We start from the raw sequence: 25895 nt of genomic DNA, 5'->3' as shown, positions 1-25895 counted from the left end.
TCGGTTAAACGATATATTATAATATATATTTCACCCCTAAATATCATGAAAACAGAAGAGTTATACCAATTTCTTTTGAGTGATAAAGTAGAGCATTGATATAGATATTTAATGAAAATAATATCTTTACAATTGATTCACTGACCTTGTCTGAGATCAACCAATCATACACTATACCTTTAAAACATAATTTATATTAATAATAATGGATGACACAAACTAAAATATGATAATTGCAGTAAGTCAAATATACCAGTTTGTAAACCTCATGTTTGGAAAGCAAATGTCCAATGAGGATGATGATAAAGGAGGAGGGGGATGAGGATGATGATGAAGATGATGATGATATTGATGATGATGAGGAGGATGATGATGATGATGATGAGGAGGAGGATGATGATGATGATGATGATGAAGATGATGGTGATGATATTGATGATGAGGAGGATAATGATGAGGAGGATGATGATGAAGATGATAGTGATGATGATGAGGAGGATGATGATGATAAATATGGTGATGATGATGAAAATGATTATCACACCTTACCGACATGAGTGTAAAAAAAAGCCCACTATTCAATTATTTGACATTTCTAGATGAATACATGTATCACTTTGCTGTATTTGATTCACTCTTGCCAATTACCACTATAATTTCTTCTTGCTACAGACCCTTGTCAAGTCATTTGAGGTCTGTGATCTACCAGTCAGAGCTGCCAGGTTTGTCGCTCGCAAGAACTGGGTCATCACTGGATCAGTAAGTCCTTATTTTTATTTTTATTGATGCTCATCTAAATTATTTTCAACGATAATCACCCTGCGCAAGTATTTAAGTATTTATTAGAAGAGGAACAGTTATCATAATCATTTTTAGGAAAAATGAATAGAATTATTTTAAAGGCAACTTGTATTTGAATAAGATAATCTCCACTTATCCTCATCAATTCTTAGTTGGTTATCCAAACATTGTGAATTGTTAATTTGAAAAGATAACAATTAATGAACATAAAGTTGTATAATATCTTGTTGGCTAAGAGAAAATATGTATTGGTGACAAAATTGTCAGCTCCTGAATTTTAGAAGAATTTGTGTGTGATTTTGGGGGTATTTCATTCATTTGGCCTCTTGAGTTTGTATGGAACATTACATTCCATCTTTGTTTGCTTTGCCCAGGATGACATGCAAGTGAAAGTATTCAACTATAACACCCTTGAGAGAGTTCATATGTTTGAGGCTCACTCAGATTACATCAGGAGTATAGGCATACACCCGATCCAGCCGTACATTCTAACCAGTAGCGGTAAGTCAGTCATTACTATTCTTCAATTTTAATAATAGCAATAACAATAATGATAATAATAGTGGCTACTTATAAATATAGCCACTTACATGTACGTAGCCACTATCAGATTTTGAGCAGATGTCCTAAATTTGCACACTCTAATCAAAGATTCATTGATTATTTGGAGATACCCCAAACTAGGGAAGCTGTGTACATTATTGCATATTATTGTGCTCAGCCAATCAACACCAAGGAAGGTTGCCATATCCAAGAATCTGTCAGACAACCAATGACATTATGTTGCTAAAACAACCTGGTGGTTCAAAAGAAATGAATACTTTCCAAAGATATGCAGATATTCAACACTTATTGTCATGCTCAAGTAAAATGAATTAAGATTTTGGCAGGAAAATCATATTCTGGCTGTTGTTATACAAAATATATATTATAAATGAATAATTACAAAATTATGGCATTAAAAATTGTATGGTACAAAATCACACAACCACAATACATAATGGTACTAAACCCAAACAAATCTGAAGTTCATTGCAAAAACAGTGGCACTGAATCTAAACCAATTAATTAATTATTTAATGCTGTGAGAGGACCGCCCCAAGCAAGAGCTATTCCAACACCCATTGGGCCCTGGGGCTGTTTAATAAAGCTGTTCGTAAGTTAAGAACGACTGGTGATCCTTTCTTACGCGCTATACCATCGCCATTGAATATACTATGTACCATTAGAAAGGATCACCAGTCATTCCTAAAGTCGCTCTTAACTTACGAGCAGCTTTATGAACACCCACCAGGTTTGACACCGAGTACTTCTAATAGTTCCACTTTGAATGCAGTCCTGCCCAATTTTCTTTCTCTAAATGTTATAAAATTGTTCTTCCATTTGCAGATGACATGCTTATCAAGCTGTGGGACTGGGATCGTAAGTGGCAGTGTACTCAAGTTTTTGAGGGACACACCCACTATGTGATGCAGATAGTCTTCAATCCCAAGGATAACAACACATTCGCCAGCGCCTCACTGGACAGAACAGTCAAGGTAAGAGCCATACTCAGCAATTCATATTTTCTTGTCTTTTTGTCTCGCCTGAACAAAGTTCGGCAGAGACCTAGTAGCCACTTTTCCTGTCAGTCTGTCGGTAGATATAAAAAAGCTAGACAGAACGAGGAGAGTAGCCCAACGTATAATTGGATGCAATAATTTAGATTCGATGACCATTCTATATGAGGAAAGGGTAGTGGCTAAAGTAAAAAGAATCATGAATGACCCCACCCATCCACTCCGTGTTAACTATAACTACAATAGGTCGGGTTTCCGCCTTTGCGTACCGAGATCTGCTCGAGCAAGGACGAGACAATCTTTCACCCCAAACCTCTTCAACGCTACTGCACAAAGATACTGATCAATTTGATAATTAGCCACTGAATGAATGTATGCCCGGATTCTTGATTCTTTATACTTTAATCTCTATTCGAAAGTTATAATTACTGTTACAAGACATTGACCATGTAAACCCTATGTTTAAATTAAGTTTATTATTCCTGCTGACTTGTTGATTTATTCATATTTGTCATCTCATTTGTAAACTTCATTTCCTTGTAAGCATTTGTAATGCTCCAGTGAAAGGTAAATTTCCCGTCAGGGGATAATAAAGTTATCAATTCAATTCATTAGTCTGCTACAAAAATATTTTTGTTTGATTTGCCCTCATTTCTTTATTTCGGCATCAATTGTGTTCAGACTTGGTACATATGATCCTTCGATAATACCAGATGTGTATCCATGAGGATGATGCGAGTCAAAGGGCATCTAGGGGTCAAAAGATGTGAGGTCATATCCATCCTTTTTCAAGTTTCTGTTTGACTTGCTCTCATTTCTTTATTTCTGCACCAATTTTTATCACACTTGGTTCAAAGAATCCTTGGGTAATACCACAGGTATGTTCATGAGGATGATGGGGTCAAAGGTCATTTAGGGATCAAAAGATCATAATACATATTTTATTGATTGCAAAATCAGGCAAGACTCGTGGTTCACAAACCACCTTGTTTTTATTCAGCTGTGTTTCCGGGATTTCTCAGTACCTATTTCCCATTGAAGTCGTGTGTTAATTTTTGTATTGTTGTTGCACCCCCCCCCCCACCCCCTCTTTAATTTAGGTTTGGCAACTTGGCTCCAGCACACCTAACTTCACCCTTGAAGGTCATGAGAAGGGCGTAAACTGTGTAGACTACTACAACGGTGGCGACAAACCGTACCTCGTCTCGGGCGCTGATGATAAACTAGTCAAGATCTGGGATTATCAGGTAAGACTGACCTGCAGACTAATTCTAATGCAAGGTCTTTTAACAAAGATCATAGTGAAGGCTAGATTTTTATTGATTGTATGAAGGATAAGGAGGGTAATAAACCATATCTCGTCTCGGGGGGGGGGGGTGCTGATGATCAAAGCGCCGTGATGGAAGCGCCGTGGTGTAGCGGTTCTGACTCTCGCCTTGTAATCAGAGGGTCGTGTGTTCGAATCCCACCATGGCCTAGCCTTTGGCAAGGCGTCAATCCACAATTTGCCACTCTCCACCCAGGTGTTAAATGGGTACCCGGTAGGATGCGAAAGCCTATGTAGTATGCCTAGCAATTGAGTCTTGGAACTCTTGTTGGAATGCTCCCCAGGGAGTGGAGAAGGTGCATACATTGTATGCGATGACCGGGGTAATAATATATCTGTAAAGCGCTTAGAGACGTCGTTCCGATGTGTTAAGCGCTATATAAATGCGGAATATTATTATTATTATTATCAACTAGTTGAGATCTGGGACTACCAGGTGAGACTGTGAACCATAGACCATTCCTAGAGCAGAGTCCCTCTTTGCTACACTCATACAAACAAAACTGACTATGTGTATTTCATTGATGATAACAGAATAACTTTTTTTCTTCATTCTTTCACGTACTGAACTGCCCAACCAAAGAGCATGGCAACCTTTGATATGAACTTGAAGACAGAGACAAATTACATCAGGAAGTTTCCAAATGTAGGGGGTCACTTTTACATACTTTATAGAATTACCTTAAGATGAAATCTAGTTTGTTTTGGTAGCAATGTCAAGTATCCACCAAGTTTGTTCATTTTCTATATCTGTTTCATAATTTTGTATGTATTCTTTTCAGAACAAAACCTGTGTACAGACCCTGGAAGGCCATGCTCAAAATATTTCTTGTGTTAGCTATCATCCGGAACTTCCTATCATCATGACAGGATCAGAAGATGGTTAATAATAATGCACTCAGTTCATTTCATTCAATGTCTTTGAATTCAATTCAGTTCAATTATATTTTATTTTTATTTATTTTATTTTATTGTAACATATTTATTCAGGATAAATATAAAACATGATCAGCCGAGGCTGTTTTAGATCATGGTCCTGACACACAAAATATAAACAATGCTCAAAATTATTTTAAAAAGAGGTAATGACTCACAATATAAAAGTTCATAAACGGTATTGACCTAGAAGGAGAACAGGATATAAGAAAGAAGAAAGATGAGAGAGAGAGAGAGAGGAAGGTAAGAGAAAGAGGGGGAGAGAGAGGAGGGAGAAATAAATAAAAGAAGGTCGGTCAATTATAGAACAATACAAATTATGTTATTAAATGACAGATTTAAAATAACGGCATTCATACATACGTTTAAGAACTTCAAGAGAATTTGCATTCTGAATATCAGATGGAAGGCTATTTCAAACCAAGCCGCCCGCATATTTAATACAACTCTTAAAACATTCGAGAGTAGGCTTTGGTAAAACGACGTTCAACGTATTGGCATGTCTAGTATTAACAGAGTGTCTTTCAAAAACCATTTCCACTTCATTGCACATTCGGACTGGGGCCTTTCAAAATTCAATTATTTTTTTTTCATCCATTCATTAATCAATGCAAAAAATTGTTTGCTAACATGTTGGATTTTTTAGAATTTATAAAAATTTGACAAAGCAACACAAATCTGTTAAATTTGAAGTGTGTACAGGGATATTACTAAGAAAATAAAATATTGCTCAGGTTTTAATATTTTGTATTTCATTCATTGCTCACCTTTGCCAGGTACTGTAAGGATATGGCATGCCAACACCTACAGATTAGAAACCACACTGAACTATGGTCTAGAGAGAGTATGGACCATTGCAAACATGAAAGGATCCAACAATGTTGCTCTTGGATATGATGAGGGCAGCATCATTATCAAGGTATGTCAATGGTATTTATAGGTTACTTCTGAAAGGTTCTTATGGGGGGGGGGAGAACAGGGAAAGCTGGTGCCTGTATGATGATGACGATGATGATGGTGATGATGATGATGATGTTGATGGGGGTGATAACGATGATGATGATGATGATGACAATGATGTTGATGGGGGTGATGATGATGATGTGATGATGATGATAATGACGACGATGATGATGGGGGTGATGACGATGATAATGATGATGGGGGTGGTGATGATGAGGATGATGATGATGATGATGTTGATGAGGAGGAGGAGGAGGATGATAATGATGATGGGGATGATGAGGATTATTTACCCATTGTAGCCACTTCAGTTCCCTGCTTAGCAATGTTTTTATTACCCTGGCTTTAACTGGGTAGCCTAGTTGCTTGATGCATTGGAAAAAAAATTCCTACTGGATACCCGTGTGCATATATGATATGTTTGAAAAGGAAATACTTTTCAATGGAAACCTAACTTGTAGTCTTAATAGACAGGTAGTCCTTCTATGCAGGTGGTCCCTAAAGCAAGCTTGACTGAAGAGTTTTAAAGTTATTGCATAACATGTGCTTCTTTGCATTGCTACAGCTTGGGCGAGAGGAACCAGCAATGTCTATGGATTCTAGCGGAAAGATCATGTGGGCAAAACACTCTGAAATACAACAAGCTAATCTCAAAGCCATGACTGGTAAGTAGCAAAATTAATTAATTAAAACAATAAAAAACTGCATGTAAATTGTATCCTTACATATATATATTAAAAAAAATATATATATATATTTCATTTATTTTTGTAGTTTTCTGTAAGTGATATGCTCTATATAAGCAACATTTATTGATATTTTAGTACATTTACAAGAGTGCAAAATTAGGGTAGGTCTATCAAATATGATATCTTTGATTAGTTCACACTCTTTGATTATATAAATTTGGATTATTTTTATATTTATGTTCAAATGGAATTTCGAATATGAGATCTTCAATTAGTTCATACTCTGGATTAAATGAATTTGGATTATTTTTATGTTTATGCTTGTTTGATATTTTTTAAAAATTAGATTATGAGATCAAGGATGGTGAGAGACTGCCACTAGGAATCAAGGATATGGGAAGCTGTGATGTTTACCCTCAGACCCTCGCTCATAATCCAAATGGAAGGTAAGATTCTCATCCCTTGTCAACTTTTTATCTTATATTTTATCAGAGCTGCCAAGTAATACTGATTTTCAGTAATTTGATCTGAAAATGTATTATCCTATGGTATTTCTTTAAAAATACTGATTTTCAGCTTTTATAATATTAAAATAATCTTGTTCTATTTCATGATGGGGTTCTCCGATAAGAAATACACTTTTTTGCCCATCCTTTTTTACCAGTGTAACATGGACATCGCACTCATTTAGACTTTTTTAATTGAACTCTACAGGCAAGAAGTACTGCTGCCAACTGGTAGGAGCTTTTATAATTGGTACAAATATCACTTAAAGTAATGAATGTTGAAAGCTATCTTGAGCTCATAACTGTATGTATGCTAGGCTTTGTAGTATTCTACTTCTTCCCCTGATGATATATGACCTGACTTTCCAACATAATTTATGTTCTTGTGACACAAATCTTCACCTGTCCCTCTTGCAGGTTTGTGGTAGTATGTGGAGACGGAGAATACATCATCTACACTGCTATGGCCCTCAGGAACAAGAGCTACGGATCCGCCCTTGAGTTTGTCTGGTCGCATGATTCCTCTGAGTAAGTCCATAGCACTGTTCCGATCCATTTCATTCATTTGCATTTATTTCATCCATCCATAAAAAATACATTCACAAACATGTTCTTGTATAGTCTCAAAAAATTATTTTGTGAATATGAAGGCAGCTTAGAATGCAAAAGGGCCTTATAGACATGTATCAATATTTTTTACATAATGGTTTTTATTCTTCTAGGTTAAAGGTAAAAGAAAGTAGTTGCGGCAAACAATTATTTAATGAGAAAGTCGTTGAAATCAAGGTTAAATGCTACCATATTATCATCAATCTATTTCTGGTACATTGCAATCAACTTATCTTGTGAAATCACGAAATCTTAGCTGAAAACAGATAATTTTGATGATCACTAACACAAAAAGGCATATGTGGGATAGTGTATTAATATTTGGAAAAATGCCCATTATATTATGGAATTCCGTATTACGCATTTTTTTTCCAGAGCCATTTGGCACATATTTTTTTATTCATACATACAAACACTTGGGTGGTCATTTTAGTGGATTCTGTTTGAACTCATTTTGAGATTGTTACCACAACCGGTATTTATCTTTAAGCTGGTCTAGTTATATCAAGGATAAATACTATATTTTTATTCCTCACTTCTGTGGAATGCTAGGTTTCAGCTTCCTTAATCAGTATTCATGACAAATAATAGAAATTCATTTAAATTCATTATGTACCCATCAGCTTCTTTTTTCATTGCAAAAATTGTTTGTTTACAAACCCTTCACTGCTGGATTGAATATGAATCATATTTGATGAATGAGCTGCCGACTTACACCAAGGGTCTGAGAGTTCAGATTTTTTTGTTTTGATTTTCAGCTTAATTTCAGCTTATTTTTGGCTTTCCTCTGTACGAAAAGTATGAGAGCTCTTTCTATTTCAGACTTTTTGAACACTCTTCAGCTTTTTTCAGGTCTTTTTCTTTGTGACCGCTCAAACCGCTGTAACACTCTATAAATGTGTTGTCTAAATAAACCTAGGGAAAAATCTATTAATGTGATGAGAGTAACAATCGATTGCTAAATTAATTTTTAAAAAAAGAAGATATCAACTTTCATTATGTAGTCCAGTTTTAATTGGAATTATGAATTGATGATGAAAAATGAATGATCATTTAACACACTGGCGGATCCAGGGGGGGGAGCCGGCCCATGCCCCCCCCCCCCTTTGAGAGGCATAATTAAACTTTGTAGTGTAAAAATGCCGTTAAAACAGAAGTTTGCCCCCTCCCCCATTTTGAAAGTGAAGACCTTTTTTTTCAAATTTGTTCGTGGATGAAATATCCTTGATTTTAGTTTAAAAACCTTCTTTTTTGTTTGTTTCTTGCTTGTCAATTTTTTCTTCGGGAAAATGTGCCCCCCCCCCCCCCACCCTGTCAAAAAGTCCTAGATCCGCCCCTGATTGAACATACATTCCTTTGTATTTTGGCAGAATATTTGTATGCCTGGATATTGGCTTCAGATAGAGGGTGTCCTATCCTATAAATAGATCATTTAAAAAAATATATATATCATAGGGACTACTACATGTTTTTGGTTTTTTTTTTTCTTCTTCGTGATAATTATGTGTATTTTACTGCTTTTTTTTTGTATTGTACCAATTGTCTGATGTGCAAAAGGAAATCATTTGAAATTCTGTTGAAATTTAGATTGACTTTTTAATAATGCTAGATGATTGTTTTCCTTTTGATAATCAGATATGCCATCAGGGAGAGCAGTACTTCTGTTAAACTTTTCAAGAATTTCAAGGAGAAGAAATCATTTAAACCAGACTTTGGAGCAGAAGGTAATTTATTGTTTGATACTTCATGAATTTTTACTAAAGCTAATCCAATAATGATCATAATTTGAAAGAATTAATGATAATGTTCAATAGGGAATCCAACTACATGTGCACTGCAAAATCTCCGGTGTTGATTTACCACAGCCCGGAATCTATATATGTCCACACCAGAGAAGTATTGAAACAACACCAGTTTGGGATCAAAGCGAAGCTGTTTAATACTAATTGGTGTTGTATAAACACGTGTCTGGTGTAAGACCAAAACCAAACTGGTGATGTTTAACGCTTCTCTGGTGTAGACAAATATAGATTGCGGGCAAATCAACACCTGAGTTTTTGCAGCGTGTCAATATATTTTTTTTATATTGATACAGAGATGCCAACTACTAGGATTTTCCAGTAGTTTCTATCACGAAATTGATTGATTATGGATGGAAGGGTTTTCTTTGAATAAATCCTGTGTTTTGACTCGCGCAATTATCAAATTCATGTACTTGAATTATTGTTATTTCTTACATTTACTTCTTTCCAGGAATCTTTGGTGGTTCATTACTCGGCGTTCGTTCAAGCAGTGGGCTTGCTTTTTATGACTGGGATTCAACGGAGCTTATTAGGAGAATAGAGATTACACCTCGACATGTAAGCTCATTGTGAAACTTTGTAGTGATAGAAATGATGATTATAGTTATATTGATGTTGATGATGACATTGATTGTGATGATGGTGATGATGATGATGGTCATCAATAGTGGTGGTGCTAATAAGAATGATTATGGTGATGGTGAGGATGATGATGACGATGATGATGATGATGATGATAATGGTACTGATGATGACAGCGACGACAACGATGACAATAACAACAATAAAGAAAAAGATGGTAATGATGATGCTGCTACTGATGATGATGATTATGATTATGACGATATTGGTGATGAGGATGATGATGCGCAGGAGAGGATGATGATGATGACGACGACGATGATGACGACGACGATGATGATGATGACGACGATGATGATGAGGACGAACAGGAGAGGATGATGATGATGAACAGGAGAGGATGATGATGTTCGTTAGCACAACGATATTCATAATGTAGATGTGATGATGATGCCAATGTTAGTGGTAACTTATGAACAATGAGTTAGAGATTAATATAAAAGTACATTCATGAATCATATCACCCTTTACAGCTCTTCTGGTCTGAGAATGGCGAGTTGCTGTGCATAGCAACAGACGAGTCTTACTTCATCCTTAGATACAGTCCTGATGCGGTTGCCAAGGCACAGGAAACAAACGAAGGAATAACTGAGGATGGCATTGAAGAGGCTTTTGAGGTTTGTTTACCTATTAATTAAGTCTTGATGATCATGTTACGCTATTCATGTTATAATGTTTATCCTAGCCATGTACTGCCAATTGCGTTGGCTTTGCGTTGGAAATACTAATGGGCTATTCCATGAAATATGTTTATAGTCTGCTGTAGGAAACTTTCAATCTAGTTAAGTGGCCTGAATACACAGCCTACAATGACTGTACTGAAGGCCCTCAGCAAGTTTTGAATGTGCTAGCCTTTTGTGAAGACCCACTTGTTGATCAAAGTTTCAATCAGGATCTGTGCCTGCAGACTACTACGTATTTCCTTGACCAAGCCACTATAATAATAACGCAGTTCTTGTATAGCGCATATCACATTATGTCATAATGTCCCTATGCGCTTCCAAAGGACTTGGATATTATTACCCTGGCTTTAGCCCTGCAGCCTCTTACAGCGCGGTGGCATTTCAAGAAATAAATTCCTGCCAGGTACCCATTCATCTCACCTGGGTTGAGTGCAGCACAACATGGATGAATTCCTTGCTGAAGGAAATTACGCCATGGCTGGGATTCGAACCCACCACCCACTGTTTCAACGTTAGAAGACTAGTCCACCGGGCCACAACGCTCCTATGCATGTGAAATTTTAAAATCATTTATCTCTGTACTCTAGTTATTATAGAAAGTTAAAATACTCTCACAATATGCCTTGAGCAGTTTATCAAGTGACAAAAAAATTGACAAAAATAGGGGTCATATATATTTAAAGATTTATTTTATTGAATTGCCCTAGTCTTAATATTCCAGCCTGTACCTGTAGCTTTGAAATTTAACAAAAAGCTTTTGCTACCTCCAGTATTTCCCACTCCGGCGAACCCTAGAGGCAGCAAGATGTCTAGTACATTTTCCAACATGAAAATCCAGACAACAAACCACCTTGGGTCATGAGCAGACGTTTAATGCAAAATTTTCACTCTGATCTCTTTTACAGGTTGTAGGTGAGATTGAGGAGATTGTTAAGACAGGCTGTTGGGTCGGTGATTGCTTCATCTACACCAACTCTGTTAACAGACTCAATTACTACGTTGGTGGAGAAATCGTCACAATCTCACATCTTGACAGGTATGGTGTCTCCTTATTCCATTTTTGTTTCAGCAAAAAAAAAACTATCTATGATAATAATGATTATAAATAGTTCTTGTGTAGCGGATATCACCGTTATGAAATAATATCTCTATGCGCTTCCAAAGGATTTTGATATGAATAGCTGATGGTAGGCTTTTACAGTGGTGTAGAATCTTTGAAGTTATAATACCAGTTATGCATTTGAAAGAAAAAGGAAAATTCAGGTGTTTTGATAATAATAATGATAATGACAGTCCTTATTTACCCAAGGTAGCCACTTCAGCTAGAAGTAAAATCTTCCATAGGGCCCTGAATAACACAGATGTTATTATTACCTTTTACCCTTCTCCTTCCTGGCAAGAGAAAGCAAAAGCTTCTACTTTTGGAAGAGCCGTGGTGTAGTGGTTCTGACTCTCGCCTTGTAAACAGAGGGTCGTGTGTTTGAATACCACCGCGGTCTAGCGTCCTTTGGCAAGGCGTTAATCCACACTTTGCCACTCTCGACCCAGGTGCTAAATGGGTTCCCAGTAGGATGCGAAAGATATTGTATGTTTGAATTTGCCAGCGCCATAATGAGGCTGCAATGAACGCACTGAATGTGGGGGATTTAAATGAATCCAATTACCAGGGTAGTAATAATATGCTGTAACGCGCTTTGAGCCATTCTGGGAAAAGCGCTATATAAATTGGCTATTATTATTATTACTTTTTCCACTTTTTAGAAATAATTGAATATCATTGTACACTGTGCTTGAGAGTATTCAGCAGTTGCATGTGCTGGCACAGTCTGCCTGTGACCCAGATTTCATGCCTATCATAAGAATTATTTGTTATTAAGGTACACTCAAAATTCCAATTTGGGTATCTTGGTGGGTGAAGGTCTGTTAAGTCTGTAACACTCAGTTGATTTTTATTTGACCTAACATTTTCTGAATGATTATGAACAGTAGCTGAAACAATTTGATTTTGAATTGTGGACGGTTTCTAACTGCGATTGAACTCTATTATTGCCAGGAAAGTTGGTGCCATCTTCTTATTCATTCAATTGTTTTCATATTATAGGACCATGTACCTGTTAGGGTATATCGCCAAGGACAATCGTCTCTACCTCGTTGACAAGGAACTCAACGTGGTCAACTTCTCTCCCCTACTGTCTGTCCTATTATTACCAGAAAGATTGATACCATTTGAAATCTATTCCATTGTTTTGACATTGTAGGACCATGTACCTGTTGGGGTATATCGCCAAGGACAATCGTCTCTACCTCGGGGACAAGGAACTCAATGTTGTCAACTTCTCTCCCCTACTGTCTGTCCTATTATTACCAGAAAGATTGATACCATTTGAAATCTATTCCATTGTTTTGACATTGTAGGACCATGTACCTGTTGGGGTATATCGCCAAGGACAATCGTCTCTACCTCGGGGACAAGGAACTCAATGTTGTCAGCTTCTCTCTCCTTCTGTCTGTCCTGGAGTACCAGACTGCCGTCATGAGAAGAGACTTCAACACAGCTGACAAGGTCCTTCCCACAGTACCTAGAGAACATCGGACAAGGGTGGCTCACTTCCTGGAGAAACAGGCAAGTTTCCCCCCACATTCCATTTTTACTCCTTCAGTTTGAGGACAACATGAATACACTCTCTAGAGAAACAAGCAAATTTTTATTCTTCCCTTGTATTTGTACTTCTTGCCCATTTTTCAGTTTGGAGACCGAGAGAGCATTTTACTAACATGTGTGAGTAGTGGAAAAATAACATATCTGAACACTATGGCCCGTATTCTGAAGTCAGGTTTAACTTAAACCATGGTCTAACTCTGAGCTAAAATTATGGGAAGCCAAAAGTGTCAAAATTTTTATTAAGTTGTCTGTTTCTTATATTTACTGTGCTCTTTCCTGATTCATCGATGGTGAAGACAATAATATATTTATACTTCCAAGATAATTATGAACAATGTGAGAGCCAAATGACCTGAAATATGATATCTCTACTGTTAGTGATTTATGTAACAATGGCTATCCATACTTAAACCACAACTTTAAACCTGAGTTTAAGTTAAACCCGACTTCAGAATGCGGGCCTTTGGCATGTTTTCTAATTTCAAGTTTAATTTAAACTCTGGTCTAAAGGTTTGGTTATAGGAGCCAAGTGCGACATAAATCTAAAACAGTGGAGATTCAAATTTCATCCCATTTTGCTCTCAAACCATTAATGACTGTCGGGGATTAATGAAAATAGGTTTCTTCACCACCAAAGCCAGATAAAGTAACAAAGTAAACTGCAATGTTAGCACAGACATAAGGCCTAAGTTGAACCAGACTTCTGGGGAGCGTTTCATGAAAGGACTTGTCGGACGTTATCCGATAGTTACCATAGTATCAGTGCTTCTCAACCAATCAAATTCATGGAAAGTTGTCAGATCTGACAACTTGTCGGACAGAAATGTTGATGAAATGCTCCCCACAATACAGGCCAAAGATTGATCGGGATTCTTGCATCATGGTATTCATTAACTATATTGTGTTTCTAACAGGGTTTCAAGTCTCAAGCCTTGGCCGTGTCCTGTGATACAGAACACAAATTTGACCTTGCTCTTCAACTAGGTGAATTGAAAACAGCATACAGTCTGGCTGTTGAGTCTGAGGTACGTACAAAAGAAAGACTTATTTCATTTGAATTATTTGTTTTATTTTTCTTTGAGTACTCATTTTCAAGTATCTTGTTAGATTAGTTTGTATGTCAATTATTTAGGTATTTCATTAGTTGGTCAGGTGATTAGTTGGTCAGGTATTTTGTTGATTACATGTTGTTATATAACTCAAACGAAGATTCTTGCCATCTGATTGGTTGAAAGGTGTTCAATATTTGGTCCATTCTTTACTGCGTGCATTTTGTAATTTTCCATTGCACGGTGACCATGCATTTTTTTTTTTCCATTGCACGGTACGCGCGCTAGCGCTCCCTCAGTATAATCATGTGTATGTCTACTTATTGTGTATGTGTGTGTGTGTGTTTGCGCGCATGAAGTTAGCGCAGATCAAACTGACTGTGCGCACTCGACTCAGATCCATGAAGCAATGCGCGTCACAAACATGAAAGCAAAGGGCTGATGATGTGTCGATACATGGTGTTATCCACCGACTAGCAATTATCAGAGAAAAATTAGTTGCTGGAAATAGGCCAACCTAATCTTTATCTTTTTAATTCCTTTTTTACATTTTTAAAAACTTTGTAACTTATATGAGTTATATAAAACAAATAATGAATGTAAATATTTGTGCAATGGAAAGAATATTTAAATTCAATGAAAGATGAAAAGTTCCATTCAACTCGGCTAACGCCTCGTTGAATGGAACTTTACATCTTTCATCTCATGAAAATATTCTTCCCATTGCACGCATACACATTCATTATTTGTATATTGATTAAATATTTGTTGATTAAATGGTTTGACTGTAGAGTCAGAGGTAAATACTGAATCAAAGCCATATTTAATGTAAATTATTGTTTTTATTTTTCTTTGTCCATACATTCATTTTCAATTATCTTGTGAAATAGTTTGCTTGCTTTTGGGCTATTCAGTTAACTAGTTGGTTAGTAGCTAGTTCATTAAAATTTTGATTGATTGAATTTATAGTTACTCCTTTTTAGGGAGTGAGTGAAAGATTGAGTGAAAGAGTGAGTAAGTGAATCAATTAGTGAGTGAGTGAGTGAGTGAAAGATTGAGTGAAAGAGTGAGTGAGTGAGTTAGTTAGTTTAATCAGTGGTGATTATGACATACTGTATATATTAGTTATGTAATAGATATTAATCATCATAATATTGATGTTATATCAGGAAGCAGAAACTAAGTTAATACAGTTAAATTGTATTTTAACTGTATTTTAACCTTCTATGAGTCAAATAACCAGCTAAGTGAAAACAGTTTTTCGGACCACAACATGCAATGCAAGCTATACATTATTTACATTTTCCAATTCAAATTTCACCTAAGATTGATTATACAATGATATTGTAGGAATGACACTCCCCCTTTTTCTACGCACCCTGTAGTCTGAGCAGAAATGGAAGCAGCTTGCCACGTCCGAGTGTGAGTTTGAACTGGCCCAGTTACCGGTAATAGGAATTATATGATAGATTAACACATCTCCATTTTTTTCTACACACCACATAGTCTGAGCAGAAATGGAAGCAGCTTGCCACGTCCGAGTGTGAGTTTGAACTGGCCCAGTTACCGGTAATAGGAATTATATGATAGATTAACACATCTCCATTTTTTTCTACACACCACGTAGTCTGAGCAGAAATGGAAGCAGCTTGCCGAGCTTGCCACGTCTAAGTGTGAGTTTGAACTGGCCCAGTTACCTGTAATAGGAATTATATGATAGATTAACACATCTCCATTTTTTTCTGCACACCCTATAGTCTGAGCAGAAATGGAAGCAGCTTGCCGAGCTTGCCACGTCTAAGTGTGAGTTTGAACTGGCCCAGTTACCTGTAATAGGAATTATATGATAGATTAACACATCTCCATTTTTTTCTGCACACCCTATAGTCTGAGCAGAAATGGAAGCAGCTTGCCGAGCTTGCCACGTCTAAGTGTGAGTTTGAACTGGCCCAGTTACCTGTAATAGGAATTATATGATAGATTAACACATCTCCATTTTTTTCTGCACACCCTATAGTCTGAGCAGAAATGGAAGCAGCTTGCTGAGCTTGCCACGTCTAAGTGTGAGTTTGAACTGGCCCAGTTACCTGTAATAGGAATTAATTGATAGATTAACACATCTCCATTTTTATCTACACACCACGTAGTCTGAGCAGAAATGGAAGCAGCTAGCCGAGCTTGCCACGTCTAAGTGTGAGTTTGAACTGGCCCAGTTACCGGTAATAGGAATTATATGATAGATTAACACATCTCCATTTTTTTCTGCACACCCTATAGTCTGAGCAGAAATGGAAGCAGCTTGCCACGTCTAAGTGTGAGTTTGAACTGGCCCAGTTACCAGTAATAGGAATTATATGATAGATTAACACATCTCCATTTTTTTTCTGCACACCCTATAGTCTGAGCAGAAATGGAAGCAGCTTGCCGAGCTTGCCACGTCTAAGTGTGAATTTGAACTGGCCCAGGAGTGCCTTCACAAGGCCCAGGACTATGGAGGTCTCCTCCTCCTGGCCAGCTGCTCCGGCAATGCTACTATGGTTGATAAGCTGGCATCCACGGCAGCAGAGAATGACAAGAATAACGTTGCTTTTGTTGGCTACTTCATCAGGGGAGAGTAAGTACTTTTTAATTATTATATCTGTGTATTATTTAAGCGGTACATTGTTTTAGCGGTACATTAAAAACATGTTTTGGTCGGTATGAGTTGCCAATGCAATATTAGAGGCTATTGCCTGAAGCGCCAAAATTTCACGAATTTCCCGTAGACCTATGTGTATACAAAACTAGCTGTAAATAATTAGCATTAAAGATGATAAAAATCATATTGGATAGCTCTTAATATTGGCCCTAATTTATGGAAGATTTCTAGTTTCAGCCTAGATTTCATGATTTCACGAAGTGTAGTTTGTGAAACTGTACCAAATCTAGATTTACAATGATAAAAGTGACAATCATGGTTTTACAGGCATTCTCGTGAATTCTGTGTTTACTGCGAATACATTCGTTTATCTTTAAAATTCTGAGACATGTTTTATTGTTACAGGACTGAGAAATGTCTGGAGCTTCTCTGTCGGTCAGGACGACATCCTGAGGCAGCTTTCTTTGCCAGAACATACCTTCCAAGCAAAATATCAGAGTAAGTCATCTCTCTTTATTTTCATCATGGTTATGCTTCCAAATGTAAACTATGCAGTGATTTTATATTCTGTTTTGTTGGAATGGAATTATACAAATTTTAATCTGACTAGTTAATTTCTAGAGTGCTTGCTACGAATATGTTTGAAACTTTTTTTCAACATTGTTGATTAATCTCTTAAAATGTATTATGAAGACACTGTCCCAGTACATTAATACCTAAGCAAGAGCAGATTGTAAGAGCTGTTGTTATTGTTGTCATCATTTATGCTGTATTCATTGTTATTTATTCTTATTATTACTATATGTTATCAACTTCTTGTAATTTCCCATCAATATATCGTGCAGAAGAATTGTGAGCATGCATAGACAAGATAAACTACAAACTGCTGTAGCTTGTGTACGCTGATAGGGGTGAGGGGGCGTAGATGCTGCATGTTTTCCTGTCGTGAAAAGAAAAACAAACATATACCAATGATTTATTGTGATTAAGTTATTTTGTATGAAATATCATTTGAGAAACTTTGATATATGATGATGATGATGATGATGGTGGTGATGGTAATGACAATGCCGATGATATTGGCGAAGATGATGATGATGGTGATGATTAATAATGACGATGCCGATAAAATTGGTGAAGATGGTGATGATGATAATGATGATGCTGATGATATTGATGAAGATGATGATGATGATCACGACGATGATGATGATGATCACGATGATGATGAATATGATGAATATGATGATGATGATGATGACGACGATGATGATGATGATTGATGATGATGATGATGATGATGATGATGATGATGATGATGATGATGGTGATGATGCCAGTGGTATTGTCTTGTTCCTAATGATGAGCCAGAAATATTAGGAGAATAGAAAATATGAATACATTAATGAGGAGTAAGAGTATCATTATCATGGAAAAGAAATTGATTGCCATGTTGATGCTTCAACTAAAAACCCATTTGCTGGACCTAATTATACCAACCACAATCCTCTGTATCAATCTCTCCATAGGGTTGTCCAAGCATGGAAAGAGAGTCTGAAGAAGGTCAACACCAAGGCTGCTGATGCCCTCGCAGACCCAATGCAGTACGAGAATCTTTTCACGGGACTCAAAAAGACCGCACAGGCTGAAGAGTTCCTCAAGACCCGACGAACCACCATACCTGCAAACAAGTTTCCTTCTGTACCGGTAAGTTAAAGATAATCAACATTTGTGGCAACAATTTCAAAATCAGTTCGTACAGATTCCAATGAAATTACTACCCAAGTGTCTAAAGGCGACCGCACACCTTACGACTGGTCTGCGACCGGATTTTGGAACAAATCGCATTTTGCTCATTTTCTGAAGATGTGAATGGAACATATAATTTTATTTGAGGTTAAAATTAATTGAAATAATAATATTATAACAATTTTGAAAGATTGCAAGTCCTTATTTTGGAGTAAAGTCCAAATTAGTTTCAAATCGTAGCCAATCGTACGACTGCTATGACGTCATTACGACTAGATATTAAATTCGCTTTTATTCTAAGAAGGATGATAGCATAGTCACGAATTTTATCACAGGTATTCGTACGATGATTTAGAACATTACACAGTAAGATATTCCAAGTCTCAATATTAGCATCAAATTCTATTACATTTTATTCTGAAATCAGGTCGCAGACCAGTCGTAAGGTGTGCGGTGGCCTTTATGCGTAAATAAGCAAAATAGCATGGGACTTAAGCTAGATGTTGGGTCCTTCCAAGCAATAATAATACACTGTCCAACACGTGCTTATCTGTGTTGGCGATCTGCAGTTTGATTGATTTTAAGTCTAGATCAGACCTGCCAACCAGTACGTTTTTGGCGTATTTAGTACGTTTTTGCAACCAAAATACGGGAGTACGTTTTTTCTTTAAAAAATACGTTTTTGTAAAAAAAACACAAATATGGTTATTAGATCAATGTAATTTCAGGTAACTTGTTTTTTTTTTCAATCATTTTGTTAATACCAGGGTGAGATATACACATGTTTAAATGTGTTTTTTTTTCATCTCCAAGAGCAGTGCGCATTTTAGCTTGCATGCAGCTTGAGCGCCGCGATGAGTGAGTGCGCCACGCATTTTATTATGAAATACACTTTTATGGGGAAAAATACACTTTTTTTAATCACAGAATACAATTTTTCATTTCCAGCGGTTGACAGGTCTGCTAGATTTTATGATTTCTCAAAGGTTAGGTTTATTTAACTATACCAGATCTAGATCCACGATGATCGAGTGACAATGTTGGCTTATTACAGATTTTTTTTGTAAAATCAGTGTTTACTGCAACTACATAAATGTCTCTCAAGTCCCTGGTTTTCTAAAATGTACATTACATTTTCTTTTGGCATTCTAAACATCAAATTCTGTATTCTTCAGTGACATGGCCAAAGTAAACGAGTGTAGTTAACGAGTGAAAATCTTAGCTTCATTTATACATACACTGCAGATAAAGCCTTGCATGCTCATGCTTAATATCGTGATCAGGTGGGTGTTTCATAAAGCTGTTCGTAAGTTAAGAGCGACTTTAGGAATGACTGGTGATCCTTTCTTGTGGTAAATGGTATATTCATTGGCGATGGTTAAGCTCGTAAAAAAGGTTCACCAGTCGTTCTTAAAGTTGCTCTTAACTTACGAACAGCTTTATGAAACACCCACCAGGTTTGAACGAAAGATTTGCAACTGATGCCTGGTGGGTGTTTCATAAAGCTGTTCATAAGATACGAATGACTTTACGCACGACTGGTGATCCTTTCTTGTGCCATAAGAACATGTTCCAGTCGTGCGTAAAGTCGTTTGTAACTTTACGAACAGCTTTATGAAACACCCACCTGGTTTTGTACCTTGTGTTTATTGGATTTTGCTTTGATATTCATGGCTTACAATGTACTTTTCATAACAAGAATCTGTAAGTCTGCAAAAAAAATGATTTTCTGTGAAACCTGTATCCTCTATCCATGAATCCATGAATTTTAGTCACACTTCAATCTTTGTGACCCCCATCCTGGTACATGAGTTGAATTGAAATGAATTTATTGGAATGTCATTGGTGTTTGCCAATATATTTTTCAAAACAAAAAATATAAACCATATAAAACATTCAAAACATATATATATATCATCTTTATTTGCCATATAATATACATGAAACATATATGTGGCACTTCTATAAAAAGAGAGAAAAAAATTGTACACAATAAATCACAATTAATAAGATATTGGGAGAGAAGATAGATTAAATTGAAGCTAAGAAATACATAGGAATTCAATCAACTGACCCACTTCTTCCCTTGTTAAAGTGTTGCAGATACTTTCCTGATCTCTTACTGCTATAAGTTCTTTCAGAACATTCACATCCAGTTCTTTACAAGCCGGGACATCAATGATCACAGTCCTTACTCTTATTACATTCACTGAGAAAATATTGCACCTCATTTAAATTATCACAAAAAGTTGAAAAAGGGTTCCTTTTGGCATATTTCAAAACCATTCTTATGAATCCCGACCCAGTCTTCACAATTATGTTATTAAACTTTTGAAATCTATATCTTAAAGCATTCTCAAGAGGTTGACAATCAGACAGTAAAGCTACCAGATCACAATGAGTCATATTATTAATTCTCCAAATTTTTCTCAGAGCTTTCCTCCAACAGGTGCATATGTTCAATACAGCTTTACTTCTTAATTGCCACAAGCATGCTCCATAGAAACTACAACATTATTGTTTGAATAATAAACACTGCACTGATGATTTAATATGACCAAAATCAGATCTGAGAATATTGAAACTTTTCCAGAATTTAGCAGTAGCTGATGAAACCAAGCTATTCTTGTCAATAGTTGAAATATGGTGACCTAAGCGAACCCCACTATTGATATTTGACACATTAGTATCATTAATAACAACAGAATATTCCCTTGAATTGTTGTCGCCACCAGTTGGAAAGACAAGAAATTTACTTTTAGATCCATTGAAAGTAATATCAAAATCGGTGGCAAAGTTCTCACATATTTTATCATGGTTTGTAAACCTTTCTTTGTTGGTGACATAAGAGTGATATCATCAGCATATGCTAAGCATCCCGCAAAATACTTACCAATTCTACAACCAATTCCTTCTTCTTCAAGTTTTACAAGAAGATCATTCACATAAACAGAAAACAGAATGGGAGATAATACTCCTCCTTGTTTTACTCCGTTACTTACAGAAAACTTAGTAGACTTTTGACTTCCCCACTTTACCTGTAATGCCTGATTTGTGTACATATTAATTAAAAATCTAAGAATCAGAGGAGACATTTTTCTTTTTATTAACAACCTGAATAATTTACCATAGTTAACCCTATCAAAAGCCTTAGATGCATCAAGCATAGCAACATATACATTACTTTTACAAGAATTATAATATGAAATGGTTTCCAACATTGCAAGCGTACAATGAGTAGTCGATGAATATTTCTTAAACCCAAATTGTAAATCCGAAGTAGTCAATGCCAGATTTTCCTTCAGCAAAATCACAGAATCAAATAACTTACCCACAATACTTATATGATTTGAGGAACATTTTGGATAAAAATGTATCATCTGTCTCAAATCTTTTCTCCTTGTTTGACAGAGTACAAGTGAAAGAGATGTGATGGAAGAAATGCAGCAAGCTATTGCGAGTGGAGCATTCACTGTGGTGAGTATATACATACTTCTCTTATTGGGGAGGTGATATGTAAATGTGCAATAGACCTTATGCTTTGACGTCATTGCGCTGCATCTGAGGCTGAAGCCATTGCCTTGCATGCATTGGTGATCTGCAGCTCTGACAACTCTGCTTATGAGTATTCCTATATCCTCTAAGGGAGGGTGCCATGAGATTATGACATATGCATAAGGTCCATCCGGAAAATAATCAACCTTTTTTGGTATGTCCGACCCATTTTTCTAATTTTTTTCTTTATTTGGGGGGAACTACTCAAACCTTGATAATTTGAGTGCATTACACCTTTTCAGGTCTTTGTGTTTCAATTGGTGGTCATTATAGAAACATTCATTTATTATTTTTTCCCCAAAACTTCCTGCATAGCAAGTGTATTTTGAATCTTTCAACATTGATCAATCTTTCTTGCAGGGCCAAGAGCAGGAGCCTATGCAGGAGGCTGAGGCAGCTCCTCCCCAGGAGACTCCTGCAGCTCCTCCCCAGGAGACTCCTGCATCAGCTCCTTCAGAATCCACCAAGCCGGCTCCCGCCGAGGCTCGTCCAAGGACAGACACCGACGATCTTGACTTTGACTTCGACAATCTGGAGATCGATGACAACTTGGATACGTCGGAAGTCAACCTAGATGAGGATTTATTAGAAGATTAGAAAAGCCTGTTACATTTCCATAGATGCCATTGTGAGATGCTTGTATGTCGTCAATGCTTTGATCTGAATACTACAAAGAGTATGTTTGTGAAGCTTTTTGGGCACTTAAAGTCAGCTGGGCCCGCTGCATGAAAGTTACCATTATGGTAACTTTGCCATGCAATGGTAACTTATATGGAATCCTTGATTTTGATTGGTTGTTGATCAGCGTTGCCATGGTAGTTACCATTGGATGACAAAGTTACCATTTTTGTGTTCAAATTTCATGAAACACTTTTTCATCAAAATGGACGTTTTCTTAAATTTTGGTAGGTGGGCCATGAAAAAAATCTAAGAGTCAAAGTGGTCCTCGAGTAAATTAAGGTTGAGAAGCGCTGATCTAATAGAACTGAGGGGTGTTTCACAAAGATTTAAGTGTGACTTGAGTCACACTTAAACGCCAATGCACATGTGTTATTTAACATGTAATCTGATTGATGGATGCGCGGTAGTGCGCATCCGGTGTGAATGATATGACCAATGCGGTGATGCCTTTACACCGCACTCAACTGAAATTTAAGTGTGACTATAATTCACACTTAAATCTTTGTGAAACACCCCCTGGTATTAACTCAAAGCATTTGGTGTAATACAGCCTATTCCAAAATGGTATTTTCCAGATATATGTTGACATTATTGTTAAATTGTAAATATACTATAGCATTCTAGTTGTTCATTGTTTTGTCACTCAAAGTATATTTAATAAGAGACTGTCTCAGAAGATGTGAATTATGTCATTCTTGAATTATCTGCAAAATGGATTTATCATGCATTTTTATATGCTTGAATCAGAATTCTTTTATTTTCACCATAGATGTGAAAAGAACATTATATGAAGGGATTGCTAGTATGAATTCAATAAATTACTTAATTTAGCGGAAGGCCTTACAAAATGTATTGATTTCAGATAAGCTTCTCACATATTTATTGTTTGCTTTTATGGGGTTTGTCTGTTTTTGTTTTGTTTTCATGTTATGCCTCTCCCAATGTAGGTTGGTGCTGGGGGCATAATGTCTCTTCTGTTTTTCTTGATTTTATTCTTTTTTATACCTAAATTTTCTAACTCGAAACAGACTGAGCTATTCCATGCGATGCTCCATGGTGGTGTGACTGTGACGTCATTCTCTTTGGTGTAAACGGACCAGGGGGTGTGTTTCACAAAGATTTAAGTATGACTTAGAGTCGCATTATGCAACGCGCAATCTTTTTGATCAATACGCAGTAGTGGGCGTCCTCTTGGCATGATCTGACCAATGCGGTCATGCCTTTAATAATGCATGCAAATAGCAGACCTGCCAACCAGTACGTTTTAGCCGTATTTTGTACGTTTTTGCAACCAAAATACGGCAGTACGTTTTTTCTTCGAAAAATACGTTTTTTGTAAAAAAAAATAATAATAATCTCTATATGTCTCTATTTCATAAAACGTGCACAAATATGGTTATTAGATCAATGTAATATCAGGTAACTTGTTTTTTTTTCAATCATTTTGTTAAAACCAGGGTGAGATATACACATGTTTCAATGTTTTTTTTTCATCTGCAAGAGCAGTGCGCATTATAGCTTGCATGCAGCTTGAGTGCCGCGATGAGCTAGTGCGCCACGCATTTTATTATGAAATACACTTTTTGGGGGAAAAATACAGTTTTTTTAATCACAGAATACAATTTTTCATTCCCAGAGGTTGGCAGGTCTGGCGCATAATGTCTCTTCTGTTTTTCTTTATTTTATTATTTTTTATACCTAAATTTTCTTACTCGAAACCGACTGAGCTATTCCATGCGATGCTCCATGGTGGTGTGACTGTGACGTCTGTGAATTTCATTCTTATATGGATTTTAAATCCAAAACAAACATTTCATTCTCTTTGGTGTAAACGGACCAGGGGGTGTGTTTCACAAAGATTTAAGTATGACTTAGAGTCGCATTATGCAACGCGCAATCTTATTGATCAATACGCAGTAGTGGGCGTCCTCTTGGCATGATCTGACCAATGCGGTCATGCCTTTAATAATGCATGCAACTAGGCATTTAAGAACGACTCTTAAGTCGTACTTAAATCTTTGTGAAACGCCCCCCAGGAGAAGGGGAATAAAAGTCCAGAGGTGAACATGACATGTGATAGCTTGCCAGGGTTAGGATCTTGCTTATCACTTGCATTGTCATGGGAAACTGAAAACATTTAAACTTGTTTTGAAATCAGAACCAAAATATCTCACTCCAACCGTAGTGTTGTACCGAGCTCTGCCTTCTTTCCTTCTCTAACTTCCACCTAAAAGCTTCTTATTTTCACCACTCTATAAGTTTTCTTTCCATTTCTGTAAGAGCCTGTTTATACCACATTTTCCAAGATGTTTTGAAATGCAATTGGTGAAAGCAAATTCAAAATGCAATTCATATTTTTCTTCAGATACATTGAAACAATTATTCTGGTCTAAGAGTGGAGTATGAATCTGCCCCAAGGATTTTTTTTATTCCATTTAAATATTTATATGGTTATTGTGCGTTCGTACCCATGAAAAGTAAATAACTAAAAAGCTCTTTGTGACTTATTATTTATCTACCTATTTCTCAGCTCAGTGGGTCTCATTTCATTGAGTTTAATTGAAAGTAAACATGCTCTCCTAATTATGATGTTAGCTGAAATTTATGTTTATTTTAGATATTCCTTTTTTTTAGAAGAGAGGCATAAATTCTTATCTTTAATAATCATCTATGTTGAAGATTATCAATCTTGTCTCTTTGTTTGAACTATCTTGTATATAAAAACTTTCACAGCAGAAATGTAAAGGAGGTTGAAAGAAAGGTAATCTGTAATGAATATCTTAATAAATAATTATGTGCATAATATGACAGTACATCATTGGATTGTGTCATTTCATTTTAATGTTTTAGTTGAGTTTATTGTGAGGAGTGTCATAATGAGTAAAAAAATATGAGGTTGCAGAACATGACATTTACATATGAGGAAAATTTTCTTGATAGTTGCAAACAAGCCAACAAATCGACTTTTAAATGGAAATCTAATTCAGTGACAGATTTAACATGTCCAGAAAATTATTTTAATGTTTGACCCTTTTTCCTGCAAT

The 25895-nt window shown here is 36.4% G+C and overlaps 1 protein-coding gene across 1 annotated transcript; it reads left to right on the top strand.

Annotated features, from left to right (window-relative positions):
* The first annotated feature begins 226 nt into the window (after window positions 1–226).
* On the top strand, window positions 227–25664 carry LOC129275763 (coatomer subunit beta'-like). The gene is made up of 21 exons (XM_064109140.1): window positions 227–238; window positions 673–759; window positions 1176–1302; window positions 2191–2339; window positions 3461–3607; window positions 4470–4569; window positions 5400–5542; window positions 6152–6251; window positions 6622–6721; window positions 7199–7309; window positions 9026–9114; window positions 9644–9750; window positions 10308–10451; window positions 11423–11553; window positions 12933–13140; window positions 14094–14204; window positions 16628–16842; window positions 17272–17364; window positions 18396–18573; window positions 22027–22092; window positions 22531–25664. The coding sequence occupies exons 1-21, from the start codon at window positions 227–229 to the stop codon at window positions 22765–22767; spliced, it is 2655 nt and encodes an 884-aa protein (XP_063965210.1). The 3' UTR covers window positions 22768–25664.
* Window positions 25665–25895: the final 231 nt, after the last annotated feature.

This window comes from Lytechinus pictus, chromosome 14 (assembly GCF_037042905.1).
Source record: "Lytechinus pictus isolate F3 Inbred chromosome 14, Lp3.0, whole genome shotgun sequence".
Taxonomy (NCBI): domain Eukaryota; kingdom Metazoa; phylum Echinodermata; class Echinoidea; order Temnopleuroida; family Toxopneustidae; genus Lytechinus; species Lytechinus pictus.
Note: the sequence above shows the minus strand (reverse complement) of the source record. Positions and strands in the feature narration are given on the sequence as shown.